Source organism: Ursus maritimus, unplaced genomic scaffold (assembly GCF_017311325.1).
Source record: "Ursus maritimus isolate PB19 unplaced genomic scaffold, ASM1731132v1 scaffold_35, whole genome shotgun sequence".
In the NCBI taxonomy this organism is placed as follows: domain Eukaryota; kingdom Metazoa; phylum Chordata; class Mammalia; order Carnivora; family Ursidae; genus Ursus; species Ursus maritimus.
The window spans coordinates 8,853,456-8,866,465 of record NW_024426119.1 but is presented as its reverse complement, the minus strand read 5'-3'; the positions used below and the strand labels follow the sequence as shown (position 1 = coordinate 8,866,465).

At 38.3% G+C, this 13,010-nt stretch overlaps 1 protein-coding gene across 2 annotated transcripts in view; it reads right to left on the bottom strand.

Moving 5' to 3' along the window:
- Positions 1–2,026: 2,026 nt before the first annotated feature.
- Positions 2,027–13,010, bottom strand: part of SNAP23 (synaptosome associated protein 23) — a 33,793-nt gene continuing 22,809 nt past the window's right edge. The window contains exons 6-8 of one of the 2 annotated variants that reach the window (XM_008702190.2): positions 6,236–6,394; positions 4,546–4,690; positions 2,027–3,353 (exon numbers count right to left, since the gene is read on the bottom strand). In XM_008702190.2, coding sequence (XP_008700412.1) covers positions 3,288–3,353; positions 4,546–4,690; positions 6,236–6,394 — 370 coding nt within the window. In that variant the 3' untranslated portion in view covers positions 2,027–3,287. The remainder of the gene's footprint in view (positions 3,354–4,545; positions 4,691–6,235; positions 6,395–13,010) is intronic. The other variant, XM_008702192.2, reaches the window with a different exon arrangement.

Here is a 13,010-nt window from a genome sequence, read left to right as displayed (position 1 = left end):
TAAAATAGAAGTTAGCAAGTCGTATAGAAACGGAAGGCTTGGAGCAAATACTACATTAAAAAGGATGAAAACAAATGACTAGAGAATAAGGAACTTGAATATCAATCTGAGAAATACAAATCTGATTACGAATATAACTGGGATAACCTGGAATTTTGATAAGACAGTGATCTAAAGAAAATAACATTTAAAACTAATTCTAAGTGCAATTGAGTATAGAATGTCTGGGTTCTGAGATTCATGATTCACACATGACATGAAAAGGTCTAGAGTTGAAGTGTGGTAACAAGGATGAAGGAAGAGATGCCTGGCTGGCTCAGTTCGTTAAGCACCTGCCTTCGCCTCAGGTCACGATCCCAGGGTCCTGGAATCGAGTCCTGCATCGGGCTCCCCGCTCAGCGGGGAGTCTGCTTCTCCCTTTGCCCGCCGCTCCCACGCTTGTGCTCTCTCTCTGACGAATAAATAAAAAATATTTTTAAAAACCCCACGAGGATGAAGGAAGTGTGAAGGAAGAAAGAACAGGCATAACTATTGGGGATAAATACCATGTCATTATAAGACTGGAAACTTGAAGAAGGAGCGTACTGTTAAAAAATTAAATTCGGGGTGATTATTTTTGAACTCCTTAGTTATACGTTAGTGTTATGCTCAAGATCACACAGCACTGGGTGTTATACCCAAGTAATGAATCATGGAACTTTACATCAAAAACTTGGGATGTACTGTATGGTGACTAATAAAAAATGATGATTAAAAAATAAAAGAAAATGAACAAACAAATAAACATTATATGTGAGGGGGAAAAAAAGATCACACAACAAGTAAGTGACTAAAGCAAAATTTGAAACCAGGTGGTCAAACTCTAGAGCTTGTGTTAACCACTTTCAGTAACTACCTTTCAAAAGTAATGGAAACAAGTTTCTAGACAATGTTATAGGAGAAAACCAGAAAAGGCTTTAAGTCAACAGCTTGTATTAATAGTGCTTCATGGACCTAACCTCTATGGCTTCATCCCTCTTCTTTCTCAGTAGGAGAAGCTTTGGAAGAGTTTGTAACCTGGGATCCATAGATTGGCTTTCAAGACCCACCGATGTGTGATTCTTACGTGTGATTCTTATTTATGCGTGATTCATGTTTGTGTTTATCCATTTCTCTGGGGAGATAGGCTATGTTGTCTTTCATCAAATTCACAAATGGATTCTTGACCCCAAAGACCTCCACCCAACAGAGAATAGCAACTATAATTTATTTAAGCTCTTACATTTGTTGGGTGCTGCTCTCAGTTCTTTACACGGCATCACCACACTGACTTTTTGTGACAACTCTATGGAGGAGGAATTATTAATCCCCACTTATAGACAAGGACATTGAGGCACAGAAATGGGCTTACAGCCTCAGTTAGCAAGTGGCAGAGTGCAAATTCAGATAGTTGAGTGTCTTAGCTTACACTTCTAACCAATTATATTGTGGGGGCAGCATTTTGGTATCCTCAGAACGATCGCCTTTAGTCATAACATAAAAATGTTTAATGTTCTAAGTAAGGGCATGTAGGTATAGCACAATCCCCAATGTTTTATACTTCCTCTCTTTATACATTTACCACCACCTGCCACACTACTCCTTTTGGCATGGAGCATTTCTGTTCCAGAGGGCCTGATTGAATCTCACACTAAATATTTTCCTCTTCAGCCTATGAAAGTCCTCATGTTTACAGTATCTTTAGTAAGTGGGTTGTAGTTCTAGCACATAAACATCCTTTCAATCATTAGTGTATTAAAGCTCAAGTGAGTAAGAGACTAATAATAATTAAAATGAACCTCATGACAAATCGTAGTAAGAAAAGTCCTGTCAGTATTTCCAATAAAAAATGAGAAAGGTGCTAAAGGCAGCTTTACATCAGAGTGCTTCTTGATTTATGGACCTTTGCTTTATTCAATTTGTTAAGAGCTGATGAAATTATTGCCCCTGAGCCCCCGCCAAATAGTCACAGAAACAGATTACCTATTTGAAAGAACAATCCCACTAGTTAGTTATAAAATTTAATTGTAAAGCTCAAGCAGTGGTTATTGGTCAAACGAATCCACATTAATACCTTGAAGCGTGCAGACAACAGTTCTTAAAGGTGACAAATACCAATCAGATTCTTATAATACTGTTCAGGATCTAAATAAACGTGATTCTGGACATAATTCAATCCATAAGGCTAACTGAATGATAGTGCAATCATCAATAATTAAACCAAAGGCATAATTTTCCAAATCACTTTTAGTTAAACAGAATAAATTCTAGCTTTTTTAAAGTCTGAAGCTACAAAAAATTCAAAGCAATCTAACTTTTTCTACCTGAGATCAAAACAAGTTTCTTTTTTTCCTATCTAAACATAATTCTTGACATTGAGGTAAATCTGAATTCACGTAATATACTTTGTCAAACTTTTCCAAAAAATTTTAAGCCCTGCTTTAGAGAGAAATTCTCATGTTACACATACCTATTTACATATCTTTTCTTCAAAGACTAATGACAGATTTACGAGGTTAAAGGCACGTAATGGGACCATGATACTACTACTAAGTGAAAATAAAAAGTCATTCATTTATACAAAGTGTTCCTGTACGGTGCAATATGAAGTGCGATCACTGTCTATGTACATACACAAATCACCAAACGTTCAGAAACTAAGCCCACTTTGAGAAAAGTCATTCTGTTATTTTGGAGCAGAGGTTGCCAAGTTGTGATGTGTAACAAAAATAGTGTGTCTAAAAGCTCCAATGCCAAGCATTAGCCTAAACCGGCAACTTAAATTAACTGCAACTTAAATTAAAAATTAAACCCAACTAGATCTTTACTGTGGCTATGCAACTTTTGCTTTGAGGCCTGCAGGTTTTACTGAGGTAAGAACCTCTTATCTCTTGCCTCTCCTCCTTGCGCTCCCCCTGCCTCTAGCTTCCTCTTCATGGCTGTCTTTGGCAATGCTTCCAAATCTTGAAAGCAAAAGAACCTGCTAAAGTAAATGAGGAAGATGAAAAATAACACTATATATGATGTACAAAAACCAATCTAAGACTATCAACCGAGAAAAAACGATACTAGAAGGAAGGCTGAACGGTAGTGTACCCTCGAGGGAAAGAGAACATAAAACAAAAGGGGGTCTGTACTCCCGGCCCTTCTTGCACACTATCTCCTGATTTAGAAGAGCATGGAACCAAAACGTCAAACTCTGAAAAGGTAATGACTTTGAAGGACGAGCTAGAGAAGTGAATACATGATAAAGAAGTACAGCAGCAGCTTTAGCTGTCAATGAGTTTCTTTGCTCTGGCATTGGCAACGTCAATACGATCTTTGTTGGTGTCCGCCTGAAAAAAAGAAAAAGGTATCAGCATTGTGTTACAAGGTAAGTTGCTCTAATCAAAGGTCAATCTCATATACCTGTAGTAAATGACACACTGAGAAAATTCAGGAAACGAAGTCACATTACAAAACTCATTTTGGGCAAGAAGAGAGAGAACATGAAATTCGTTTGGGAAAACCAGGAATATAAACATGATGAAGGTATAACAGAAGAAACAGAAGAACTTGCCAGTATCTCATGAACTCTGTAACATGGTTTCATAGTTTAACTGGGATGCATCTTACAATCAATGGCATTTTTGATACAGTGAAATTAAGAATGCTCTCTGCTGTAGATCTGGGCATTGTGGGAGTCCCTTGAACTGAATCATAGAATCTTATCTGAGACTACTCTAGGTCTAACCCAGAGAGACTGAAAGAACCTTCCCCAAGATTTTTGTACACGTGTTACCATCCACATCAATATCTGAATTAAAAAGATGGGTAATATGTAACCCACAGGACAGCTTTGAAAGCATCTTACGAACCACTGTTTGCCTCCATGAAATCCACCATTAAGGGATTCAACAGAGCTAAGCTTAAAAACTCACCCCATCCTTTAAGGGACACTGAGATTTTTAACAAAATAACAATAACAAGAATGGCTTTTAGACATGGCACATCCAAACACTGAACACAATTTCACTTTCAGTATCTTTTATATCATGTGAAGTAAAATAAAAAAAACAGCAACTCCATTTTTTCTTTACTTCACAGGACACTGTTTTGTGCATCCACTCCACAAGAACCATTCTGCAGAACTGATTTTCACTTACTGACTCATGAGATGAGGATTGAGGAATTTACTAATTTGTTAGTCACAAAATAAAACTCCAAGAGCTAACTCATTCATTCAGGGGAAAAAAAATGTAGCCCTCCCAAAGGTTAGAGTAGACACTAAACTTCATGTGTGAAATTTTAAATAAAACCACGTCATTCTAAGGTCTTGGTTTCAAAATGAACCAACCGCCATGAGCAACAGATAGGAGGACCTGGCCATATTTTTCAATGTGTTATTAACTGCCAACTCATCAAAACTGTAAGACCTGTGAGGACAGGATCTTCTCTTACTGTTCTCCCCCAAAGTATCAAGCACAGATGTCCAGTACTAAAACACTGTGGGTGTCTCAAATTCTTGTGGCATGAAGGAGCATCTACCTTTTCTGTGATCCGGTCTATTTGTCGATTTTGAGCTTCGATCTCATTGCCCATGTCCAGGGCCATGTTTTTTAGGTTTCCTAGGATACTGCCCACTTGAGTCAGGTTCTCTTCCATCTCATCTTCTCTGGCATCATTAGTTATACTATCACAAAAAGACAGTTAATTCAGTACTTTTTGGTGAATTATAAAAACAGACTAAATCTGGATTTAGTTTTCATAAAAATAAGTAGACAAAATGACCTCAGCAAGTGTTAGACCCATGGGAATGTAGGTTACCATTCTTGGAAAACATTCTATAGTAAAAACTGGAAGACTGACCAGAGAGAACACAATGTCGTAAAGCCATGTAGAAGAAAAAACAACTCTAGAATAATGGTTCTCAAAGAGTGATCACAGCATCACCGGGTAACTTATTAGACATGAGAACATGCTAATTCTCACACTCCACTACAGATCTACTGAATCAAACTGGAAGTGGACCCCAGCATTTATGTCTTAATAACCCCCCACGTGACTCATGCACACTAAGTCTAAAGAACCACTGCTGTAAAACAGGTTGCAAAACTCTGGCCCAAAGGCCAAAACTGGCCTGCGACCTTATGGAGTTATTCTTAGAAAATATATTATAAACCTTTAAGGAGTGATTGTGGAAGCAGCTGAAACATCAGCAGCGTTCCTGTTCTCGGGCTGCTGAACGAAATGGCCTGGTAGGAGCAGGATCCCATGATCCCCAGGGGCAGGGCATAATAAGTTAGGAGCTATTAAAGAATGTAACTCTCAGTCTCGCCTTTCTGCACCCGGCGATTGCCCGCCCAAACATCCCGCTTCTCCCTTATCCCATGACTGGCTCCCCGCGTGCCTAAGCACAGGGGAAAATGCAAGCCTGCTTCAAGATATTTGCCATTCCTTTGTACTCCTTTCAGCTTGGAGGCATATGTCCTTGCTTTTCTGATAAAAAATAAAATAAAAGCTATGTGCAGGATTCAGCAGCTGCTGCTCTCCCTTGTAGAGGCAGCCCTGCACGGCCACTCAAACTGATGTCTGAAAACTTTATTTCAGTGTGCGACGACACCACCTGATTCTGTAAATAAGGTTTTATTAAAAAACAGCCACGCTCATTTGCTTACGTATTGTTTATGGCTGCTTTCACCCTACAACAACAGAGTTGAGTAGCTGCAACAGACACTAGCCTGCAAAGTCTGGAATATTTACTGACTCTTTACCATTATCTTTATAGGGATCTGGCCAACCCCTAACTCCAGATGACAAATTTTTCTTAAGTAGGCTCCACGCCCAGCATGGAGTCCAACACTGGGCTTGAACTCACAACCCTAAGATCAAAACCCAAGCTGAGATCAAGAGTCGGACACCTAACTGACTGAGCAACCCAGGCACCCCTGCATGATACATTTTAAAACACATTCTCCTATTTATAGAAGTAAAACATGCTTACTTGGGTAATTTTGAAAGTACTTTTTTGAAAAACATAAAGAAAAGTTAATCCATCAATGAAAAGTCAATAACACAGTCAACATTTTGTCAGAAGGCAGATTTTAAAATGCATTTTTCAAATGGAATAAACACTATTTCTCATTGATGAGTTAGGGTTCCTGTGTAACAACACCCATCCTCCTGAGTGAGGCATTCATTTAGGAAAGGGGTAAAAACCCAGGAGGAGCGGGTGTACCGTTTAATGTATCCACCGCTAGCTGCTCCGGTGGCTGGCTGTTGAGGCTGACCGTTTGTCACCCGGCCTGGCTGCTTAGCTACTACATTGCTAGGAGAGTTGTCTCCACCGTCTCCCCATGTTGTCTTGTAGGCCTTACCAGACTCAAAGTTCTTTGTCCTATATAAGAGTCAGGAGTGTAGAGAGATACAGAAAAATAGGAAGGGAAGAATTGTAATTATTAGTGCTTTTTACCGTCAGGATGACCCTAATGTCCTCAGCATAAAAGCTACGTACAGCGAGATCTAGATTAGCTATGCTCCGTAACAATATGGTATATGAAAAACATGCATTGTGTAAGCCCACTGACTTTAAACATTTTTTTAAAGGTTAAACTATTTCCCCAAAATGTTCACCAAGCAGTTAGCAAATAGCAAATTATTTGACTTTTCGGGTTCCCCTAGCCTTTGACAGTCTTCAGAAAATAGTGGATACTAGGAAAAACATTCCTTAGGAGAAGTGTTCTTGGGATGCCTTATGAGGTTCCTTGGAGGGATCTCACAAGTTGACGAGGATGGAAGGGAAAGAAGGCTGAGTGGGCAATACTCAGACCCCAGGTGCCCACTTATTTGAACCAGAGCAGATTCAGCTGATTCAGTGTTTTAAAGTTAGAATTTTGCATTACATTTAAAAAAAATCATGAAAGAAAGGCATGAATTATTTCCAAATTGAACAGCCAATGATAACTATGTTGGTCACATTGGCCAGTTACAAATCCCTTGATTTAGGCCTTTTTCACTTAAGATTTTACTTTTCTTCCTTTAAAAAAAAAATGATCCTAAATCCAGGCCTCTTAAAAATAAAAGTATTGGGGCGCCTGGGTGGCACAGCGGTTAAGCGTCTGCCTTCGGCTCAGGGCGTGATCGCGGCGTTATGGGATCGAGCCCCACATCAGGCTCCTCTGCTGTGAGCCTGCTTCTTCCTCTCCCACTCCCTCTGCCTGTGTTCCCTCTCTCACTGGCTGTCTCTCTGTCAAATAAATAAATAAAAATCTTTAAAAAAAATAAAGTATAAACTTTAGATGTAACTGATATAGTCAAAGCCAGAATTTTATCCAGGGATTTACTACTCAAACTGGTAATAATGGCAAGAAAAAAAAAAAGCCTTGTAAAGTGACTTTTAAGTGACTGTTACAAAAAAACACACAAAACTTTTTTTTTACTGATTATTTGGCTAGGACGCTTTTCCCTCACATAATTTTAATTTTTATTTTTCTATAAACAAATAGTAGTATATAGCTATAATATTGGTCTCTGATTTATTCCACATAATGTTAACAAGGAAGTTTTAAAACTGCAAAAGCAGAGGAGATATCTTATGATAACAGTAGCTCCTTCCCTAATAGACGTAAGGATTCCTCATAGCAAACCTAGAATCGGATCTTAACCTTAATCATTAATGCTACAGAAAGGGTACTACTACCTTTTTTATAAGAGGTACTGAAAAAGTAAATATATCTATGAAAACTGAAGAGCTACTCAAAGTGCCTTTCTTGGTTCCACTTTATGTTCTCACATTTCCTACTTGTGCTACTATGTTTAATTAATTGATCAATTTATTAAGAAGCTGTGTTAAATCTGTCCTGGAACAAGGTGGGATATACCTTTCTTAAATGAATATTTATATATAATTGTCTGTTAGTTTGATGGAACCCATTTACATGTATTCTTTGTTAATAAGGTAAGTTCTCAAATTCCTAAAGCAGAGGAATACCTAGTAAACAAAATAAATAGCATGTAAGTTTATCAGAAAGTTAATAACCAGAAGTATTAATAGAAGTAATCTAAGTGCAGCTTTTATCAGTATGTCAGATTGTAGAGCAGGTCAAAGAGTGAGGGCTGGGATTCAGAAGTCACTATGCGAACAACATGATGTTTCTGAGAGTCCTAGTCCATAAAGAGTAGACCGGGACAGGGTCTGCCAGCTCCTGGGCTATCCAGGAGTATAGACATGCTCCAATCTCCTCCTCACCCTTAAGAGATAAGATCTGAAATTCCTTTAGGTTTTGGGAATTCTTCCTTCCATAACTAGATAAAGGGGCTTAGGATGCAAATGAATTGTTTTAACATATTATGAATGAGTTTCAAATTAAATCATGGTCTGTATTATAAACAAGGAATCAGAATGGTTATCAAATCCTTCTCTCTTATTTAAGAGGACTGGATCCTAGAAGATGTTCTCTTAATAGTTAGGGGACAAGGTATAAAAAGCTGACTTTGATTTTTTCTTTTTACAGCTTTGTATTGGGTTGTCATGTTTACTTTCAAATGAGCTGGGGAAAAAAACCCCTGCACTTTTCTTGTGCAGTTATGACATGTTCTGCGTGTGTATGAAGAGTTGATTTTTAAATGGTGCTCATTTTGTATCTTTATCCACATGACTGCTCCATGCCTCTTTTAGCACGTGCACGCTAGGTAATGCCTTCCAGTTTACCCTGCCACTTGCCATCACCCTAGAGTTTGTCCCACCAAGGTGGAATACCCTTAAAAGTCGCCTGTTTTTTAAGGAATTGTCAAGTAGCTGCCCATCTAGTAATAATGATGATTTTAATCTTGTCTTCCTTCAAAGGGCCTTAAATGCTTTTTTTTTTTTTTTAACGATTTTATTTATTTGTGAGAGAGAGAGAGAGCATAAGCAGGGAGAGCAGCAGGCAGAGGGAGAAGCAGGCTCCCTGCCAAGCAGGGAGCCCAATGTGGGACCTTGGGATCATGACCTGAGCTGAAGGCATGCTTAACCTACTGAGCCACCCAAGCATCCCAAAAGGGTCTTGAATGCTTTAAAGGTAACATTTCCCAAACCCGACTGAGCACAAGGCAACCTGGAGGCTTTTGAACACACAGATGCCTAAGTTACACTCTGAAAATTTTGCTCTAGTATGTATGGGGTAGAGCCCAGGAATCTTTTATTGTTATTATTGTTTTATTTAAATTCAAAAGCTCACTTAGCTTCCCAGCCAGGGAAAAGAAACACCGTCTAAGGGCCTTCCAATCTCTTGTAGAAGGAGTATTTTAGTTACTCCAGTAGTCTACCTTAGTATTTGTATATACTGGGACGCTGAGAAATTAATCTGGATGAAGCAAAAGTACACACCAAGATTTTTCTTTTTTTAAAAGACCACAAGATTTGTAGTACATTGACTTGAATCCCAATCCTAGACCTGTCATTCCACAGCTGTAGAACCTTAAGCAAACTTCCATTATTTGGCTCAGTCAGATCTACAGACAGCTGAATACAGTTGGAATAGGGTCACAACAAAAGACATCTAGGCCCAAGTTGTTTTGGCCTACAGTAAGAAAAGAAATGATTCTGATCTGCAACTGAACTCTTTTGCTTAATGAAATTTATAGCCCTTCTGAGAAGAAATTAGACTTCATGATAAAATGCTTAAGCAAATTTGTGATAGAACTGCTATTAAGAATGCCATCTGGGGCGCCAGGGTGGCACAGCGGTTAAGCGTCTGCCTTCGGCTCAGGGCGTGATCCCAGCGTTGTGGGATCGAGCCCCACATCAGGCTCTTCCGCTATGAGCCTGCTTCTTCCTCTCCTACTCCCCCTGCTTGTGTTCCCTCTCTCGCTGGCTGTCTCTATCTCTGTCAAATAAATAAATAAAATCTTTAAAAAAAAAAAAAAAGAATACCATCTGGAAAGTTAGATTTACTCTGTCAGTTTTGAGGAGTCTAATAATCATTACGATTTTTTTCCATATAAATATCTCATTCAAAAATGGTAAGTTTGAGGGCACCTGGGTGGCTCAGTCGGTTAAGCGCCTGTTTTCAGCTCAGGTCATGATCCCAAGGTCCTGGGATAGAGCCCCACATCTGGCTCCCTGCTCAGTGAGGAGTCTGGTTTTCCCTCTGCCCCTTCCCCTGCCCATGTTCTCAATCTCTCTCTCAAATAAATACAATCTTAAAAAAAAAAACACACAACAATAATGGTAAGTTTGAAATAATAACTTGAAATATCCCTTAATCAATTCAAGAAGCTGCTGTAAAAGCAGAAAACAAGCATCAAGATATGATCACAGTGAGCCTGGGGGGCTCAGTTGGTTAAGCATCTGACTCTTGATCTCAGCTCAGGTCTGGATCTCAGGGTCTTGAATTCAAGCTCTGTGTTAAGCTCCATGCCCAGCTCACTTAAAAAATAAACAAAATTCAAAAAGTTAAAAAAGATATGATCACAGCAATTTTAACTATTTAGTTTTGGTTGTCAATATTAATACTAACTGAATAAAAGTAGCAAAAAGAAAGCCCAATATTAGCTATAATTCTTTCATATCAGGAAGAAAAGGGACAAAATAATGAGCATGAGTGTGCGTGTGTGTTGGGTCATCAGACTACAGGAGGGAAGAAAAAGGAGGGCAAGAAACAAAGGGTAAAAAATCAAATGCTTAGGGGCGCCTGGGTGGCACAGTTGTTGAGCGTCTGCCTTCGGCTCAGGGCGTGATCCTGGCGTTCTGGGATCGAGCCCCACATCAGGCTCCTCTGCTATGAGCCTGCTTCTTCCTCTCCCACTCCCCCTGCTTGTGTTCCCTCTCTCACTGGCTGTCTCTATCTCTATCTCTGTCAAATAAATAAATAAAATCTTTAAAAAAAAAAATCAAATGCTTAATTTTCTAACATTTAACCATGTCTTCACAGTTCCTATAAAGATCCAAAATTAAAGGAGTCAAACATTATACTAAACAGTAGGCAGACTACAGGGTTAACGTTCATAAAAAATTAAGATTAGTTAGCTCTGTATTAATTCAACGTGAAGCCAGAGCAAGCTAACATGGGACATAATAGGAATTACAGAGCAGATTAAGAGGGAAAATCCTTATTTAAAGGAAAGAAAATACTAGATAAGGTAACATTTTAAGTTTATATCCCACCTTGTTCTAAATGGTATTCAAGATGACTAGATTGGCAATTCCAATTTGGTAGTGGCCTAAGTTATGGAGAATCCAAATCATGAGAAGCAACTCTTTAATAGGAAAAATCTTGATTCTGGAACCGGAAAGGCACAGGGCAGTAACAGAAGACAGGATGCTGAAATCGAAGTCCTATGGAGAGAGGTGGATTTAGCCTGAATTCCCTTACCTTTGATCAGAACTAGGATGAAGCAAGTCCCTACAAATATCAACTTAATTAAAAAATCTTTAGAAACTTCAGGGGTGTTTTTATTTTTATAATCTCAAATGTTATTCAGCAAAAACTTAGTTATCAGAACCATTAGTCAAAGAGTGGCTTATAAATTAAGAACATTTTGTCAAGTCCATCTTTTGGCATACAGCACCCAGAACAAACTCACTTTACATTACACACCACAGCACAATTTTAAAGACAGTCTTCACCATTCACGACATCCATGCACATGCACAGAAAAACCATTTGAAGCATCACCTTTAGATAGCAGATTAACAGCCCAAACTGCGCCACAAGACTGCATCTTAAAGTTCCCTTTGATCAGTTACTGAGCTCGGCTCCTGATGTTAAATCTTCATTTTTAGTAAGCAGATTAGAAAGGAAGAGATTAATTAAGTGAGAGAATGAAATGCAGAAAAGAGTGAATGCCAGTCAAACAGAACAGAAGCAAGTTTAGAATTCTAAAAACATAATGCATTTAAATTCCTGCCTGGTTTCATAGAAACAACGAACATCTGAGAATCTAGATAAAAAGAAAAACAGGAAAATGATTTAAACCAGAGCACACTTCATTTTTCTTAAGAATGTCTGGGTGACGATATTCTTTCCTAAAATTATGAAAAACAGTATGAAGAGAAGGTAAAAACTAATGGAGAGGTTCTAAAATTTCTTCGTTCTTTCTTGGTGGTTACAGATTTCTTCTAGTTATTTCTGTTATATACTTCATTTGTATTTCACTTAAAAAAAGTATTTTTACATGTTTAACTCTCCCATCAGCCAACAAGTTTCTGAAGGACATTCAATCAACAAGTATTTATTGAACACCTACTAATATCAGGTACCGTGTCAAGCAGAAAAATAAATAAAGAGTAATGACAAATGAAACAGTGCCAGAGCAATGCCCTACTCATCTCTGTATCTCCAGTGAGTAGGATAGAGGGGGAACTCAAATGCTGACTAAAATATAATTCAACATTTATTTTAACAATCAGGGCTGAATTTTTACATCTCAGTATGACATAATACTTGAATAGTAGAAAATCTGTAGTACCAATTTTGAACTTCTCTTAAAAGTGGTCCAGAATTACCAATTTGTCTTCAAACTGTATTTGACATTATAAGGACATACTGAAGAGAGGCAAGTTCAGACAGAATATCTTGCGTGAGAATAGTTAAACTGCGACACCAGAGAGTTTACTATTTTGAGACTTCCCATTTTAAGTCGGCTTCCTTTTAAACTCCTGTTAATTAGTTTAACAATTAGAATGATGACTTATCAAAGTTAACGTCAAAGATAATGACACCTGTTCACAATTTTAAAGTTTAAATTGGTGCTACAACATGGACGGCACTGGAGGAGATAATGCTTAGTGAAATAAGTCAAGCAGAGAAAGACAACTATCATATGATTTCTCTCATCGTACAGAGGGGGGTGGGGGAATGGGATAGACCGGTGATGGGTAGTAAGGAGGGCACATATTGCATGGTGCACTGGGTGTTATACACAACTAATGAATCATCGAGCCTTACATCGAAAACCGGGGATGTACTGTATGGTGACTAACATATAATAAAAAATCATTATTAAAATAAAAAATAAATAAAAAATAAAAA